This window comes from Pleuronectes platessa, chromosome 12 (assembly GCF_947347685.1).
Source record: "Pleuronectes platessa chromosome 12, fPlePla1.1, whole genome shotgun sequence".
Classification (NCBI taxonomy): Eukaryota; Metazoa; Chordata; class Actinopteri; order Pleuronectiformes; family Pleuronectidae; genus Pleuronectes; species Pleuronectes platessa.
The window spans coordinates 6,404,538-6,423,502 of NC_070637.1; the positions used below are offsets into that span (position 1 = coordinate 6,404,538).

The following is an 18,965-nucleotide window of genomic DNA, read 5'->3' on the forward strand; positions in this document are numbered from 1 at the left end:
AATGACGATTTAATGAATAGATGTTATAGCCTCAAATGTATTTTCATCATATAATATACAAATACTGTACAGTAATAAACATCTTACTTTAATCTACATCATGTGTGATATCAAAACCTTATAGCTATAGCGGGGTTCCCGCGGGGTCTTAAAAAGTCTTAAATTTAATAATCGGAATTTTAGGCCTTAAAAAGTCTTAAAAAGTCTTAAATTTGATTAAGCTAGGTCTTAAAAATGAATAGGATTAGGAAACGTTTTCACGTTAACTAAATGTCCGCGTTGCAGAGTAAGCAGTATGGTAATCAGTTACCCCCCCAACAATTCGTATGGATATAAATCAGCATGGAACCATCACTAACTTTGCAGCCCCCGGTGAGAACTTATCGGAGAACACACAGTGTATTGATGAGGATTGATGTAAGGACTGCATATGAGGAACTTATTCTTTTTTAGCCGGTTCTGATTTCCAGCTCCGCTCCAGGTGTGTCTGCTAAAACACGGCTCAGACGACTTCTCTCTGTTAATGTTCTTTAATTTGGCAACAGCACAGTACAACATATGCCTATGAAAGGCAGGCAGGATATGGGTGAGAATACGTGTGGTTCTATATTAACAAAATACGTCCTTATCTATCCGTATATACATATTAGCGAGGAACCCAGCGATAACGCTGCACTCGCGCTGACCGTGCAGCCCCAGAAGTGCAAGTTAACTAATAAAGAACTCTGAAACTACTAATAACACACAGTGCCCACTCACGTTTCTCGCGGATGCACACGCACAAACAGACAGCAGTCTCTGTCTGACGGACAGCTGTCTTCTTCCTCTCTGTCTCGCGCTACATGTTGATTACTACTGCGCTACACTCCGCTTGCGCTACTCTGAGCGCACCCCCGCTAAATACGCGCTCCCGCCGCAGGATGCAGCGCGCGCTCCTCTTTCTGTGCTCTGCGCTCACCTCCGAGATGCAGATAGGCAGCCTTTATACTCAGTGTCTAGCAATTGAAAACGCGCAGGGCAATCAAGCTAAAAGAGACGAAAATTCTACTAGTGTGTCGACGTCTTTTGTAACTTTATGGGGAAGTGCAGGTTCAACAAAACTCGGTTGAATAAAAGCATGTTTAAAGCATGGTTAAAACCAGTGGAGGGGAAAGATTTTGAAGGCCTCTGCACCTTTAGCAAGTAAACAGTAAAACTAGGAACATCAGGGGTAAAGGCTTTAGAATCGCATGCCTAGTCAGAGAAACACAAGAGAAGTGAAAAAGCAACAACAAACGCCTGCCATCTCGCCGGTGTTCGAGCGGCTGAGGGCATGGCTGGCAGCAAGATGGCCGAGGTTAACTCCAAGTTAAATATTCTTAGTAGGAGCTGCAAGGAGAAGTTGGCTGAGCTTGAGACAATTGAAAAGGAGATTGTGGCCTAGGCAGCAGGTTTATGTAGTGTTGGGTTGGGATGTTTAATTTTCTCTCTGGCCAATTTTTTCGGAACATACTTTTTAGGGATGCACCGATATGGAAATTCTTGGCCGATACCGATACCGATATTTAAAATAACAATCTGGCCGATAGCCGATACCGATATTTGTTTATTTTCTTTTTGTTGTTATTCATTCACCCTTTTGTGCCAGAAAAATTATTAAATCATTATTTAAAAAGCACTATTTAAAAAATGTTCAGCCCTTCATCACTCTTATCTTTTAATGAGCACAAATTGAATCAGATTTATGAAACAATCTTTGATTTAACTAAACTTTATTTAACAGAGACATATTATGCCCATTTTACCGCAAGTTGAAATGGTTCCTGTCACAGTCTGCTCATCTCCTGTCTGCCAGTATTTTTCCACTCACCTGTCTCTGCTCCACTCTGCCAGTCAGCCACACCTCCTCATCAGGCCAACTCTCCACACCTGTTACAGCCCTGGCTGCATTTAAGCCTGCTCCTGTCTCTGCTTCAGTGCCAGATTGTTCTTGTGTCATGCCTGACTTTCCAGCGTTCTTTCCCCGGACTGATCACCTGTTGCCGACCTGCCTGCCTCGTCTCTGCCCTGGATATTACCTCAGCCTTCTGCCTTCGACCACGAGTTTCGCCTGTTCCCTCCGGATTACGCTCCTGCTCTGCTCTGTGGCTACACAGCTCAACACTGGACCTGTCTGCCAGCTAGGTAACCCATCAGCTGTTGACTTTACCTTCAGTCAGCGACACCAGGCTCTCTCCTGCTCAGATCTCGCAGATGATCACTGTGAGCAAAGACTTTTCACCCTGCCACTGTTTGAACTGTTAAAAACTGCAGTGAACAATAAAGGTCATTACCGACTGGTATTTAGTCTGCTTGTGCTGCTTTTGGGTCCTCACAATATCCGTGACAGTACAATCTGGCCAGACATGGACCCAGCACACACGCCGATGGATCGCCTGGAGAATGTAGAGGCGATGCTCCAGCACCACGGGGCGCTGCTGCTTTCAAACTCAGCAGAGGTTCAACTGGCGGTGACTAAGCAGGAGCAGGCGTTTACCTCGCTAGCCTCGCAGGTCCAACAGCTCGCCTCAGCTTTTGCTCAAGCTGTCCCTCTGCCTCAAGAACCAGTTCAGCCTCCACCAGCCCCGGCTGCCTCTGCCTCTGCTTTCGTCTCGGAGCCTCGTGTGGGGGTTCCTGAACGCTATGCCGGGGACGCAGAGGGTTGCCGCCCGTTCCTCACGAACCGTTCCATCCTGTTCGCCCTCCAGCCCCACACCTTCGCTTCTGAAGACGCCAGGGTGGCGTTCAACGTGAATCATCTGACGGGGCGCGCTCGGCTGTGGGGAACGGCCGAGTGGGAGCGTTGCACTCCAGCGTGCTCCTCTTTCCAAGCCTTCGCCGCTGAGCTCCGCAAAGTGTTCGGAGAAGCTTCTCGAGGTCCGGACGCCTCAGGAGGGCTTCTGGGTCTGAACCAAGGGTCTCGTTCAGTGGTCGATTACTCCATTCACTTCCGCACCCAGGCTAGCTCCAGCGAGTGGAACCAGGCTGCCCAGTGCGACGCATTCCTGATGGGGCTTGCTGACTACATTAAGGACGAACTGATTTCGTACGAACTTCCCTCCACTCTCGACGGCATCATCAAGCTGGCGTCCCGCATAGACCGTCGCATTCAAGCGAGACAGCGGGAGAGACATCAGGGGCTCACAGGACGACGCCAGCCTGCCCCGTCACCAGCGGCTTCCGGGTGTCCGCTAAAGGGGTCGGGCTCACCAGGAATGAAGGAGTTCCTGGTGAGTCATACATCTAGTTCCTCCTCCAGCTCACGATCCCTGTACCAGGTCCGCCTGCTACTGTCTGAGGGATCCCAGACCCTCGCCACCCTCATTGACTCTGGCTCTGATGCCAACATTATGGATTCTAACCTAGCTCTGCAGCTGGGTGTCGGTCAGATTCCCCTGCCAGCTCCAGTCTCCACAAACGCGCTGGATGGCCGACTTCTGGGAACTGTTACCCACCTGACAGCGCCTATACGGATGTTAATCTCTGGGAACCACCATGAAACACTCCAGTTTCACATCCTGCACTCTCCTCGTCATCCTCTCCTTCTGGGTTTCCCATGCCTCCGACGTCACAATCCACACCTTGATTGGACCACAGGGGCGATCCTGGGGTGGAGTCCTTCCTGTCACCAGGTCTGCCTCAAGCAAGCCGCCCCACCACGATCTTCTGCCGGGACCAGTTCTTCGACCGATGTGCTGGGGGTCCCGCCTGAGTATCTGGACTTCAGGGAGGTCTTCAGTAAGGCCAAGGCAACCTCCCTTCCCCCACATCGGCCCTATGACTGCGCCATCAACCTCCAACCCGGGACCACGCCGCCCAGAGGACGCCTGTATTCCCTGTCCGTTCCTGAGAGGAGGGCGATGGAGACATATATCAATGACGGTCTAGCGGCGGGCATCATCCGCCCTTCCTCATCTCCGGCTGGAGCGGGTTTTTTCTTCGTGGAGAAAAAAGACAAGACACTCCGCCCCTGCATTGATTATCGTGGATTAAATGACATTACCATCAAGAACCGGTACCCCCTGCCTCTCATCTCCTCAGCTTTCGAGCTCCTAGAGGGGGCCACCATATTCACCAAGCTTGACCTGCGCAACGCCTATCACCTGGTCCGGATCCGCGAGGGGGACGAGTGGAAGATGGCGTTCAATACCCCCACCAGTCACTACGAGTACCTGGTGATGCCCTTCGGCCTCACCAACGCACCTGCGGTCTTCCAGGCTCTGATTAATGACGTGCTCAGGGACATGCTCAACAGGTTCGTCTTCGTGTACCTGGATGATATTCTGATCTTCTCCCGCTCCAGAGAGGAACATGTGCATCATGTCCAGAAGGTCCTCCAACGTCTCCTGGAAAACTCCCTGTTCATCAAGGCCGAAAAGTGTGAGTTTCACGCCTCGTCTGTCCCCTTCCTGGGGTACGTCGTAGGGAGAGGGACCGTGGAGATGGATTCAGCCAAGGTTTCTGCCGTCACCACTTGGCCAGCCCCCGATTCCCGCAAGCAGCTTCAACGTTTCCTGGGCTTCGCCAACTTCTACCGGAGGTTCATCAGGGGCTACAGTTCGGTGGCGGCCCCCCTCACAGCTCTTACCTCCTCCAAGGTGCCCTTTCTCTGGTCCACGGCCGCCAATGACTCTTTTCAGGCCCTGAAGACACGATTCACCTCGGCCCCCATCCTCCAAATGCCGGACCCTGAACGGCAGTTCGTGGTCGAGGTGGACGCTTCCGACTTAGGAGTGGGGGCCGTCTTGTCCCAGAGAGCGGCCTCCGACCAGAAGTTGCACCCCTGCGCCTTCTATTCCCGACGTTTGACCCCGGCAGAGAGGAATTATGACATTGGGAACCGAGAGCTCCTCGCCGTCAAGTTGGCTTTGGAAGAGTGACTACCCTGGCTCGAGGGGACTAAACTGCCGTTTCTGGTATGGACTGACCATAAAAACCTTGAGTACCTCCAGTCCGCTAAGAGACTGAACTCCCGCCAGGCTCGATGGGCACTTTTCCTGACCCGCTTCAACTTTTCCCTCTCCTATCGACCGGGGTCCCGCAACGTCAAGCCCGACGCCCTGTACCGTCAGTTCTTGGAAGAGGAGGGGGACAGGACCGACCCAGACACTATCCTGCCTTCTTCCCGTCTGGTGGCCACACTCACCTGGGAGATAGAGGAGAGGGTCAGGGCCGCCGCCCAAGACCAGCCCGGACCCAGTGCTTGCCCTCCCAACTGTCTGTTCGTCCCGCCTGACCTCCGGTCCGAGGTTCTACAATGGGCCCACAGCACTCAACTTACCTGTCATCCAGGGATCCAACGGACCAAGGACATCGTACAGCGCCGGTTCTGGTGGACGTCCCTGGATGAGGACATTCGGGATTTTGTCAATGCCTGTCCCACCTGCAACCAGCACAAGCCGGCTCACAATGCCCCTGCCGGTCTTCTACATCCTCTGCCTGTGCCTCATCGTCCCTGGTCGCACATTTCTTTGGACTTTGTCACCGGTCTACCACCGTCCAGCGGCAACACTACTATCCTGACGGTGGTAGATCAGTTCAGCAAGATGGCACATTTCGTGCCCCTGCCCAAACTTCCATCTGCCAAGGAGACGGCTAAACTACTCCTTCTTCACGTCATCCGTCTCCATGGCATCCCGGTGGACGTGGTCTCTGATCGGGGTCCCCAGTTCGCCTCAGTATTCTGGAGGGAGTTCTGCTCGCTCCTGGGAGCCACCGTCAGCCTGTCCTCAGGGTACCACCCCCAGTCCAACGGCCAGACCGAACGCAAGAATCAGGAGATGGAAACTGCACTCCGCTGCATGACATCCCAAGACCCTACTTCCTGGTCCGAACAACTCCTATGGGTAGAATATGCCCACAACACTTTGACCAGTTCCGCCACCGGTCTCTCCCCCTTTGAGTGCACCTATGGGTTCCAGCCACCGCTTTTTCCGGCACTGGAGAAAGAAGCATCCTGCCCCTCTGTCCAGAGCTTCATCCGCCGTTGTCGAAGAACTTGGACCCGAGCCAGGGCAGCTCTACTCCGGGCCGCTGACCGCTACACCACGGCATCCAATCGCCACCGCTCCAAGGCCCCGGACTACCAGCCGGGTCAGAAGGTTTGGCTCTCCACCCGTGACATTCCCCTCCGGGTGGAATCCAAGAAACTGGCTCCTCGCTTCATCGGCCCGTTCGAGATCCAGGAGATCGTCAACCCGGTGGCAGTGAGGCTAAAACTCCCTAGATCCATGCGGGTTCATCCCACGTTTCATGTTTCCAAGGTCAAACCAGTCCGAGAAAGCGCCCTGGTCCCTGCCGCGCCGCCTCTACCGCCTCCTCGCCTCATCGATGGAGGTCCCTCCTACACTGTCCGTCGCATCCTGCAGTCTCGCCAGCGTGGGAGGGGATTCCAGTACTTGGTGGACTGGGAGGGTTACGGTCCTGAAGAAAGGTCCTGGGTCCCTGGGAGGAACATCGTGGACCGCACCCTCATCAGGGACTTCCATCGGCGCAACCTCACCCAGACGTCCAGAACCAGGCCACCTCCCAGACCACATCTTCCGACGGAGTCCCCGAACGACAGCGACGACGCCGAGGACAGGGCAGGGCCCCCCTACTCTGAGGAAGACGACGACACTATCCCCGGGACCATGGAGGAGGAGATAGACGCTGGAATCTCGGACGAGTATTAGCCCTCCTCCGGGCCCCAGCCTCCCACCCGGTTTGGTCCATTTGTCTTGGGACGTCGAGAGCAGTCCCTTGAGGGGGGGGGTTCTGTCACAGTCTGCTCATCTCCTGTCTGCCAGTATTTTTCCACTCACCTGTCTCTGCTCCACTCTGCCAGTCAGCCACACCTCCTCATCAGGCCAACTCTCCACACCTGTTACAGCCCTGGCTGCATTTAAGCCTGCTCCTGTCTCTGCTTCAGTGCCAGATTGTTCTTGTGTCATGCCTGACTTTCCAGCGTTCTTTCCCCGGACTGATCACCCGTTGCCGACCTGCTTGCCTCGTCTCTGCCCTGGATATTACCTCAGCCTTCTGTCTTCGACCACGAGTTTCGCCTGTTCCCTCCGGATTACGCTCCTGCTCTGCTCTGTGGCTACACAGCTCAACACTGGACCTGTCTGCCAGCTAGGTAACCCATCAGCTGTTGACTTTACCTTCAGTCAGTGACACCAGGCTCGCTCCTGCTCAGATCTCGCAGATGATCACTATGAGCAAAGACTTTTCACCCTGCCACTGTTTGAACTGTTAAAAACTGCAGTGAACAATAAAGGTCATTACCGACTGGTATTTAGTCTGCTTGTGCTGCTTTTGGGTCCTCACCATATCCGTGACAGTTCCTTGGGATCTTAATGAAATGACTGTAACATATTTTGGTCAAAATACTACAAGGATAATTTAAAACAGCACCCTTTTACCCTGTCTAAAACAGCCCTGTTAAAGTATCATTATAGAGAACGCTCTTCTCATTGATTTACGGTAGCAGTATTGCCCGTTTATTAGAGTTGTTACGGCTTCTGTGTGTATGACGTATGTTGTCAATTCCCTTGTTACCTGTGCATGAGACGGGTGAATAGAGCCGATGCACATGAGAATAAAGTATTTAAATAAGTACAGACGCTACGTTCATACTTTTTACGCCAAGTTACACTGCGTGAGTCAAGATAACTTAACAAGCCCTCCTCAGTTTGACCTGTTTTTAGTGTCGGGCAGAAATCACATCGCGTCAACACCCACCGTGGCCCTTCGCGATGCTTGTTTTAATTAAACAGTCGGATTCCCCTTGTCCGCACCAGTTCTCAGTCAGCTGCTAGGCGCCAGCCGAGGCGCACCGCAGGGTAGGGTGAACCCCCGCGCGAACAGAGGGTTCCCCCAGCGGTCGCCGTAGCTGAGGTGATCCGCGAGAAGGGCCCGACACGCGTCCAGAGTCGCCGCCGCTGACCGCTTACCCAGTTCCCTCCAACGGCACCCCTTCTGCGCCGGCGATGGACAATGCCCCGCGGTCCAAGAGAAAGAAAGCCCCCGCACAAGCGACGCCGTGAGGCGCCACCGGATGAGGACCTCCCGGTGCCGCACACTGAGCCTCCGGCGGCGCGGAGAGGAGGGCGACGGAGCGACTGCTCCCGCGGCACGTGCCCAGCAGTTTTACCACAAATATGAACATCGGCCAATGATATCGGTGAAAGTCAAGTTTATTACCAATAAGCCGATATCAGTAAACGAGGCGAATATCGGCCGCTACCGATGTTCGGCCGATAAATCGGTGCATCCCTAGTATTTATGTGTTAGTAGTGATGAGCAGGTACCTGTACATGGCTTGTTAGTTTAGCTCCGCTAGCCTGCAGGCGATGCTAACGGGACCTTACGGAGTTATTGACCCGACATTAACCAACATGATCCGGTGTGTTTGGAGAATACGTGTGGTGATTGTGTTTTGTGTTGTGTGGTTTGTGGCTGTGTTCTCCCCCTTCCCTTCTGTGTTCCCCTGTGTGTTGTGTGTGGCAGGGGGTGTGGCTGGCTGGTGGCTGCAGCAGGACAAGGCACACCTGCATCCAATCCTCCTAATCATCCTCCTCCATATAAGCCTGGGCGTCTCATCACTTCAACGCCAGATTATTCCGTCCACTACGGTATCAAGTGATGAGCAGGAAACTCTCGACTTCTTTGTCTTATGGATGTACGCTAACCTGGTTGCTTTCTTCATCCAGAACCGTTGTGTGCCTCGTCGCTCGGCTCTTCATCCTCCACGTTGCCAGGATCTACAAGCCAGCCAGCACCCTGCTACTCCTGCCTTCCTCTTCCTCACCAGCTAATAAACTCTGTTCATTTATTCATCTACAAACCACTCCGTGTCTGCTTTGGGGTCCGAACCTTCACTTAAACGTAACAATAAGTTCCCCCACGTAAGATATCTGATGGTATGTAAAGTTGTTTCACTCGCCAACCCATTTGAGTTGACTACGTTACACAGATTATTATTCTGCAGAAACAGATTTACTGTGATCAACTGAAACGTAAGTATTTAAAGTCACATCTGCATTTTAAGAGCAGTTGTTTAAAGTAGCATTACGTCTCCTAAAGCTCTTTATTCAGAGTATTGATGTTGGCGTTGATGTGAAGCTATGTGTCTGTCTAATCGTTTTACGTTGTTGCAATCATTTTTACTTTAATGCTGTATTATAGGAATCATCTTTGTGTTGTGCTGAGCTCTAAAGCATGTGAATTGTATTTTAAATAGGATTTCTGCTCCCTGCTGGCACTCAAAATGCAGCCCATAGTATATCTTACTGGTCTTTTATAGGGATTACTGCTTATAATAATCAACTGCCTTTGTTTTTGTGACGGTGACATGACGTCATACAAAGTTGCCCCACCAGAAATTTCAGGCTAAAATCGCCACTGGGCAGGTCCACCATGAGACTGCTTGAAAAGCTGCAAGGACCAGATGAAATCTAAAGTTGGATCATAAAATATTATATCAAATAACAGCAGAACTAGTTCAAATATTTAGCATGACTGAGTTCTAGGGCCATATTGAAAAGAAATCGGGGAAAAAAATGTCAATTTTATAAGATTAAAGGTTGTATTTTAAGGACAAAGATATCATAATTTTACGAGAGAAAGACCAGTATTTGTTATGAAATAAGCAGCAAGGAGAGCCCGCGCTTACCAGAGTTCAACTTCTTATCTTGTTTTATGTCCGATTGTTGTTTTATATCCAATGCACCAACCACACCAAGGCATTTTCCTGCAAGTGTAAATATACTTGGCAATTAAACGAATTCTGATTCTGATTGAGTATCAATGTAACAGATACAATTAATCGATGAAACCCCTTTGAATCACCCACAGATTACAGCTGACCACTGCCAAACATTTCCTCCTCCACATAAGAAGAAACTTTCCTCCATGTCTGTGCGGTTCTTTCTTCAGAATAGACAGTTTCTTGCACGATATTACAGGGTCCATGTGCCAAAAGATCACGTGTTTAATTAGTTGTCAAACCTTTACTAAAGTATAACTAAACAAGATGTTAATTGCTAATTTTAACAAAAGCCGTAGGCTAATCTTCTGATATTCCGGATATAACACATACCCTAACATTAGGCTTTTTATTCTTGTACTATTATGTTATTTTGTTATTTGTTTGTTGTTTTTCCATACAAATAGCCCTAATACTCCATTGTATTTAAGGTATTTCCAATCAAATAACAATTTGCCTCATTCGTCCTAACAATGAGCAGCATCCTCTGTCCTTAACCCTCAATGGGTCTAAATGGTTTGATTAAACTATTCTACTGGTGTCACTGGTGATTGTAATATGATCCACATGTTTGTAATGTACTTATTTTCTAGAAACTGATATCAAACACAATAAAAATCATAGAGTTTAATACCGGGTAGCTCCAAATCTCTTTCTCCTCAGATAAACGGGTGTATGAAAGACATTTGGGTGTCACTTATTCTTGTCGGCTGTGAAGAGGACAAATGAGGGCCTTAGGGGAGAAGTCCATTTATTGTGTGAGAGCTGACACATAAGCAGGGGAGTATGGGTGTTCCCCTTCCCAGAGGTTTAAGATGTCAGGGCAGTGCATGGTATGGTTAGGTGGGGCTTTGTCCCTCGTCCCAGGGGTGGAGGAATCAAGACAAAGGTGGAGAAGATGGAAACGGAAGCTACTGCTTGTCGACAGTGGTTCCACTCTGCGGAAGAAAGACTAAGAGAAGGAGAGAGATCCAGAAGAGGGGAGTCCATACTTTCTCCCCCAAGAAAGACTCAAAGCCCACCAGGGGACGAGGAAATATGCGGTAAGTGAAAATCTCTGCTTCTGAACGTTTCTTTTTACGTCTTTCTTGTTTATGTTATTGGTAGGATTGGCCAAATATGGCTCATTATAGCTCATTTGCGAAGTTATAATTATTCCATTTAATGTGACCCTGAACACAGACGATCCATTTTATAAGATTAAATATAAAGGTTTCAGATGGACTCAAAGAAGTTTATCCATTGTTAAATGAATCAGTTCATGACAAACTTTGTCAACATTGAATTTTGTTTTTTTCCGATGGGATTTTGTTTTTGAATTCAAACTATCATATATACTTGAATAATAAACAAAAGAAAATATTAATACATTTTTGTGATATTTTTCCTTTGTGATTATCAATTTATGTATGTAATTGTTAATTTATTGTTTCACTGTCTACTTGCTGTATTTACAAATGCATTTTATTTATCTAATTACTTAGTGGTCATTTCTCTTTCTCACGCCTAACAATTACAACTGTTTAATGTGTCAAAGTGGCCAAAATGGCAACCTGATATGTAGATACAGATGAAAAATATATATAAACAAACAAATACAAGGAATAAAACAGCAATAAAGTAACTAAAACACAAAACAATGATTAAGATGGTCAGTTATTATACAGTAAAAAATACCCTTTCAAGGTAGAAATAAACAAACTCAGCAAGGTGGTCTGCCTTTAAGCTAAGCTAACCAGCTGCTGGTTGAACATTCATATTTAATGGAGAGGTATGAGAATTCTTCTCATACTAAAAAGTGAATAAGCACATTTCCAAAAATCGGTATTAGCAGACATTTTAGAGAAAATAGAGCTGTGCTTGGAATATAAAAGGATCAGCTACAACATTACAACAGGTAACTTGTTTTAATGACGTGGCTGATCTGTGTATTTATTGATTCAGTCCAGCCCTGAAGCCATGGAAAATAATTGAAACTACAAAATAAGTTTGAACACTCTGCCCGGATTTACAATTAAATCAGGCTTTAATGTTGTGACTGATGGGTGTATTTAGGTAAAGAATGAGTGACTGATGAGTTCTGTTCAGGGAAAAGCTGAGTGCGGAAAAACAATAAAATTGTACTTGTAATAAAATGCTGAAAGTAAGACAGTTGACCTTTCAGACTCCCAGTGGACTGAGACAGTAACCATTCACTTACGTTTCACATGGCTATACATGTTATAGATGTGAATGGAGATTATGGGCGGCTGTCATACATATATACTGTCTTTGTCCCAGTTCCAGTTCCTTAGGGAGGCTCAATGCAATTCAAAGTAGGCAGTCTGCATTTATGTAATGGAATTCTGCCTCAGCACTCTCACTGTCCATCCATTACCTTCCCCTGAGACACAGACAATAGCCTTGTTTAGCCTGGAGTGAATATTGACATATAGATTGTAATCCAATCAGAACAAACATGGACAATTATCATTATTTTAGTGATTGTAACAATTCGGCTCAACTAAATCCCTGAGCCAGTTGGACAAATGGATGGGACCTGTAGACATTTTAAACCAAAGCCTCAACTGTGCAGTTGGAACATGATATCAACACAATCATGGTGGGCGGGCTAGACACACCATCTTTGTGTTGATATCATGTTCAAACTGCACAGTTTGGATTAATGTGAGGTTGAATACAAACATGTACCTCAAGGTATAAACGGCCCACAGGTACTCTGGGATATCTTTCATTCATCTTGACATGACTTGAATTTTTTTATTTTATTCCGGAATCTATTTCATACACAGTCTATAAAGTCGAGACAATTAGTCCTACTTTTAAATGAGAAAATATTATTCACATTATGACATTTTCTCTAAAAGGAATGAATTGCAGTGCTGGATAAGCCAGAGCAGAGTGATGGTAAATTACCAGTTTGAGTGTTTTGTTAGGATAAGACAGGTTTAACTGTATTACACTAACTGTAACAATAGACAACCCACCATTGTTCCAGTGGGATAAAGGTAGGCTCTAGGTACAGTAAGCAAAGTAACCCACACTCTAAAATTAGGTCAAATCCACTTTTTTCAATGGCTTCATGGCTGTATATTGATGACATGCCAGACTGAAACTATGTCTTTAATTGAAAATTCCAAACAAACATAAAAGGGACGAAACTTAAATTATCACTGACATAATGTTTTAGTCTTTGTTCAGTATCATTCTACTATAGCTGAATATACAGCAAAACACATTATTTAATATTACTCAAAAGGGTAATGACCAATTCTCATGAATTTCTTTCCTTCACCCTGACAGGTTTCCACTCCTGTGGCTGATAAGTCTAGTTGCAGTGCTGGAACACTGCAGTGCAGGTACCTACAGTCAAACAATCAATACTGTTTTTATTAAATATAAAGACAGAAGAAACCAAATAACATATTCTCCTTTAACATTAAAATTGGTTGAAAGATTTATCTTTTATACTATCTTGTCTTATCCTGTTTTATTGCAGTTGCTGACCTGAAGGACTGTGAGGCAGCAGGCAGCAAGTGCCACCCTGAGGCCGAGTGTCTGAAGGCCAGCAACAACTTCACCTGTGTGTGCAACATGGGCTACCAGGGCAATGGTATCCTGTGTAATGACATCGATGAATGTCTCAGCGGTCTGCATGGGTGTCATACAAAAGCCCGCTGCAGCAACAGTCTGGGCAGCTACAGCTGTGTCTGCATCAGTGGATATGTTGGAGATGGTACCAACTGCCAGGACATCGACGAGTGCCAAAGAGAAAATGGAGGATGTCATGCCAATGCTCTCTGCACTAACTTCGAGGGAGGGCGACAGTGCCAGTGTAAAGTTGGCTTCACGGGCAACGGCTTCCAGTGTACGGATAATAATGAATGCACTAACACAAGGACCTGCCATTGGAATGCCACATGCACCAACAACCCGGGGTCCTATGCTTGCACCTGTAATGTTGGCTATAAGGGCAATGGAAACTACCTGTGTCTTGACATAGATGAATGTTCAGAGAGTCCTTACGTTTGTCCTTCCACTCTTGGCTACAAAGGTTGTAAAAATCTACCTGGCACTTACTACTGCACGTGCAGCAATGGCTTTGAAAGTAATGGGAAAAACTGTGTGGACATTGATGAATGTGCCAGTAACATCTGCAGTCTATATGCAGACTGTACAAACAGCATAGGGTCATATCGGTGTAGCTGTAACAGCGGTTTTGTCGGAAATGGGCTGACTTGCGCTGACATAAATGAATGCAATGAAAACAATCCATGTGATCCCAAAGCTACCTGCATCAACAGGCTGGGGACTTATGACTGTGTCTGTCTAGCAGGCTACATTGGAGATGGACGACTGTGTGAGGATATTAATGAGTGTGCAACCTCCAACATATGCCCTTCTATCACTACCTGTGTCAACACTGGTGGATCATATTTCTGCGACTGTGGCGGTGGCTTCATCTTCAACGACTCCAAGTGCCTTGATGTGGATGAGTGTGCATTGGGCCGATGCAGTCCCTATGCAAACTGTATTAATTCCCCCGGCTCCTTCTCTTGTGAGTGCAAAGCAGGGTACAGAGGAGATGGCTTGACCTGCGTTGATGTGGATGAATGCTCGTTGGCTAGGCAGTGCCACTCAAATGCTCTTTGCATGAACTTTCCTGGCTCCTACAACTGCACTTGCCAAGTGGGATATTTTGGCGACGGGGCGATCCAGTGCAATGATGTGAATGAGTGTCTGGTGGATAATGGAGGTTGCAGAAACAAGGCTACATGTGACAACAACCTGGGTTCCTTCTCTTGCCTGTGCCTGACAGGTTTTGTCTTGGTTAACCGGACTCTTTGCCAGGATATAAATGAGTGTAAGGAACAGAAGAATCCATGTGGAGTGAATGAAGAGTGCAAGAACATTGACGGATCATACGAGTGTCCCTGCCGTGTTGGTTACTATCGTCCTGCCAACAACATGGCATGTGTTGATATGGATGAGTGCAAAGACAACCCTTGCCATGTCAATGCCACATGCCTTAATAACATTGGGTCACACATTTGTACCTGCAAGCGAGGATTTACAGGAAATGGCACCCACTGTAAGGATATCGATGAGTGTTCTGTGGTGGGTACATGCCACCCACGGGCACTATGTACCAACTTCATAGGAGACTTCTTTTGCTCTTGTCAGCAGGGCTTCAATGGTGACGGCTTCTCCTGTCAGGATGTGGACGAGTGCACCCTTTCTGATACCATCTGTCCAGCCTTCTCAAAGTGTATCAACTCCCCCGGTGGTCATGTCTGCTCATGTTTGAATGGTACAGTGGCCTTCAATGACACCTGTGTGCCACCCAGTCCATTGTGTGACCCTGCCTGCCACAATTATGGTCTGTGCCACCAGTCACCGACTGGATATCAGTGTGTTTGTGACCTGGGCTATGTTGGTGATGGGCTGACGTGTTCAGACATAGATGAGTGCCAGAGGGAAAACATTTGTCCAGAAAATGAAACTACGTGTGTGAATATCCCTGGATCATTTTCCTGTGTCTGCAAGAATGGCTACACCCTCAATGGAGCACGATGTGTCGGTAAAATACATTTCTGTTATTCCTATTTTCAAATTAATGTGTTAATGTCATTAAGTTTCCAAACATGTCAAACTGATATGACAGAACCATGATAATGAGGATACCATAGCCACCAAACTTATTTACATCACTGACATTTGCTTTACATCACTTCAAAGTAAAAATCCATCTGTAAATATTTGTTTAAGCATCCCACAGAAATCATTAACTCTTCTACTTGAAGACACACTGTTAAAACTAATGACCTCTCTCTCCTTCTCCTCCCCCTTGTCCATCACCTTGTTAGATGTGAACGAGTGTGAGACAGGGCAGCAGGAGTGTAGCGAGTTTGCCCAGTGTGTCAACACAATTGGCAGCCATTCCTGCGTCTGTCTGAGCGGCTTCACTGGTGACGGAAGGAACTGCTCTGGTAAGCATCAAATTCTCATCGTTAACATTTATAATGCCAATTGTGTTTTTGACCCAATAAGTGCACTCTCTGCTGAGCTTTCTTTTAGCACCATTTGGGGCTGTTACCCTGACACTTTCCCATTTTGGATAAATTATAGACTTTGATGAGTGCCAAATCCAAAATGGGGGATGCCATCCGGTTGCCAGCTGCAACAACACACGTGGATCTTTCTACTGTGCCTGTCCACCTGGCATGGAGGGCAGTGGCTTTGACTGCCAGGATGTGAACGAGTGTGACCAGAACTCCTCCCTGCCACACAACTGCAGTGCCCAGGCTTTGTGTCTCAATTCAAACGGCTCCTACATCTGCCAGTGCCAGGATGGATACCATGGTGATGGCTTCATTTGTGAAGATGTGGATGAATGTCAGCTGAATGCAACCTGTAGCCCGAACATGACGTGCAGCAACACCCTTGGCTCCTTCACATGTACATGTGTTTTTGGCTTGGTGTACAACAATAGCACGTGCGTAAGTGAAGATAATTGCCTGAATGCTAGTAGCGCCTGCCACCGCCGTGCCGAGTGTGACCCATACCAGGGTTCCTTCTATTGTAGGTGCAAAGATGGTTATGAAGGAAGTGGCACCGACTGCAGGGATGTAAACGAATGTGACCGTTTACAAGGGGAAGCCTGCCTTGCCTTCTCCCACTGCTTCAATGCTGACGGTTCCTTTATCTGTGAATGCTGGGAAGGCTTCGAAAACAATGGAACACACTGTCAGGACATAAATGAATGTGTGACAGGGAACTACACCTGCCCTGAAAACAGTGCTTGTACTAACGTAGATGGGAGCTATGAATGTACCTGTGACCCAGGTTACTCAAGCAACAGCTCCTTGTGTTTGGACATAGATGAATGCATCCTTGGCCTTATCCAGTGCCCTAATTTCTCCAACTGTCTTAATACTGTTGGATTTTCTGTCTGTGAGTGCTGGGAAGGTTACCAAGGCAACAACACTGGCTGTGAGGATATGGATGAGTGCCTAGACAATTCCACCTGCCATGAGCACAGCACATGCGTCAACACCGATGGTGGTTACCTGTGTCTTTGTGATACTGGATTTTCCAATTTAACTGACTTATGTGTGGACATCGATGAATGCAATGAGCCTGAGCTTGGGGAGCTTTGCACCAATGGGACATGTATCAATGCCATTGGGTCATATTACTGCGAATGCATAAAAGGATTCTGGAGCAATGGGACAGAGTGTGTAGATGTAGATGAATGCTCAGACTCTTTCAACTCTTCAGTGTGTCAGCCCCATTCTACATGTGTCAACATCCTAGGATCTTACCTCTGCCCCTGTAATGTGGGATTTATTCTGAATGAAACAGAATGTCATGATGTGGATGAGTGTCTCAACCCAGATGACAGCCCATGCCCGGAGAACTCCTTATGTAACAATACAGCAGGGTCCTTCTTTTGTCTGTGTTCTCCTGGGTACAAACCCAATAGCCTGGGGTGTGAGGATATTGACGAATGCAAGGACAACACCACCTGCCGCTTTGACCAGGTGTGTACCAACTTTCCTGGAACATATAACTGCTCTTGTTCCGTGGGATACCATGAGGAGAAACAGGCATGTGTCGACACCAATGAATGTGAGCATTTACCGTGCCACCACTTGGCGAGGTGCTGGAACACCCCTGGCTCCTTCTCATGCCACTGCCCTCTGGGATTTGCTGGGAATGGATCCTGGTGCAAAGATGTTGATGAATGCGTTGCCCTGACCAAACCGTGCCACCTACTTGCCCGCTGTCACAACACCCCTGGGTCATTTATATGTGTTTGTATACCCGGCTTCATGAGTATAGGGCCCCTGTGTGTAGATTTTGATGAATGCCAGCACGATAATGGGCAGTGTCACCCTGCTGCCACCTGCTCCAACCATGCAGGAGGTTTCAAATGCTCATGCAGTCACGGATGGAATGCAACCAAAGATAATGGTCATGGAAGAGAAGGATGTGTGGACTTCGATGAGTGTGTGTCACCCATGGCATGCCCAGGGCAAACATTGTGTAAGAACATGCCAGGGTCTTTTACCTGTTCCTGTCCCAAGAGCAGCACATGGTGCACAACAACAACAATGGAACGAGAGGGTTCGCAATGTCTTTGTTTTACACCTCTTTTGATAATCACAGTCTGTTTTTGCTCATATATGACTCACACTTTTCTGTGATGATTTTGATCAGCGTTTCTCTAATTTGACATCATTGTTGTTAGATGATCTTGTATCTAAAAAATCTCCATGTTTATTGGGAGTCAGTGTACAGCTAGTTAAATTAAAAAATGATAATTGTCACTTAAAGGAAAAAATCAGTTTCAAATATAATTGGGTAAGCAGAATGAACATATCGCTTATCTGTGGTGTCAAATATTAAATCAGATACAGGATTACTTTCCAGGCAGTTTGGTGTCAGCACAGAACGTAAAACAGAATAGCAGCTTAGCCTCCAGATAGCACAACATCCATTTAATATATCACCTGACTGATGTGTACATACACCGTGAATTTTATATTTTTAAATGGTTAGTTAGGTTGATGACATAAAAATGTAGCAATCCTTATTTAATTTCTGTGCTTCCCCAATAGAGAGCAACCTGTACCCCTTTGGAGCAGAGGTCGGTGATAAAGGTGTAAAGGTGGACACAGAAGATGGAAATTCACCGTATATCACACCACCAATGGGTTTCCCCTTTATGGGGAAATTGTACGACAGGGTTTATGTGAGTTTCTAAGCTCAATCCACTACAATACTAAACACATCCCACTGCTACGGTTACACAATTGCTTTAAAATGTTCTATCTAATATTTGGAACTAATTTAGATTTCCAAATTTTGAGAGATCCACGACAAACCTTTCAGTAATGGAAAGTGAATATATCATGTATGATTTTATGAAGACAATGATACACACACTAAAAATTACTTACTTCAGTCTGCAATGGCAGCATAATGCTTCAAATGGAATCTGTGATTCTTATGGGGCTTACACTTCTCATGGAACAGCAATAAACACGCGGATCCTATAATGAAATGAAGGAATGACAGACGATGATGGTCTAGATTTTTGATAACTGCTTGATCCCATCTCTCTCTTTCCCAGTTTTCGGACAACGGGCTTGTCCAGTTTCAAACTGTCGCTGAGAATGAGCAGTACCTGCTC

General features: G+C 47.0%; 1 protein-coding gene across 1 annotated transcript; it reads left to right on the forward strand.

Moving 5' to 3' along the window:
* The first annotated feature begins 6,248 nt into the window (after positions 1 to 6,248).
* Positions 6,249 to 6,692, forward strand: LOC128453807 (uncharacterized). The gene has a single exon (XM_053436896.1). It carries the CDS (start codon positions 6,249 to 6,251, stop codon positions 6,690 to 6,692), a length of 444 nt encoding a protein of 147 aa, XP_053292871.1.
* The last annotated feature ends 12,273 nt before the right edge of the window (positions 6,693 to 18,965 follow it).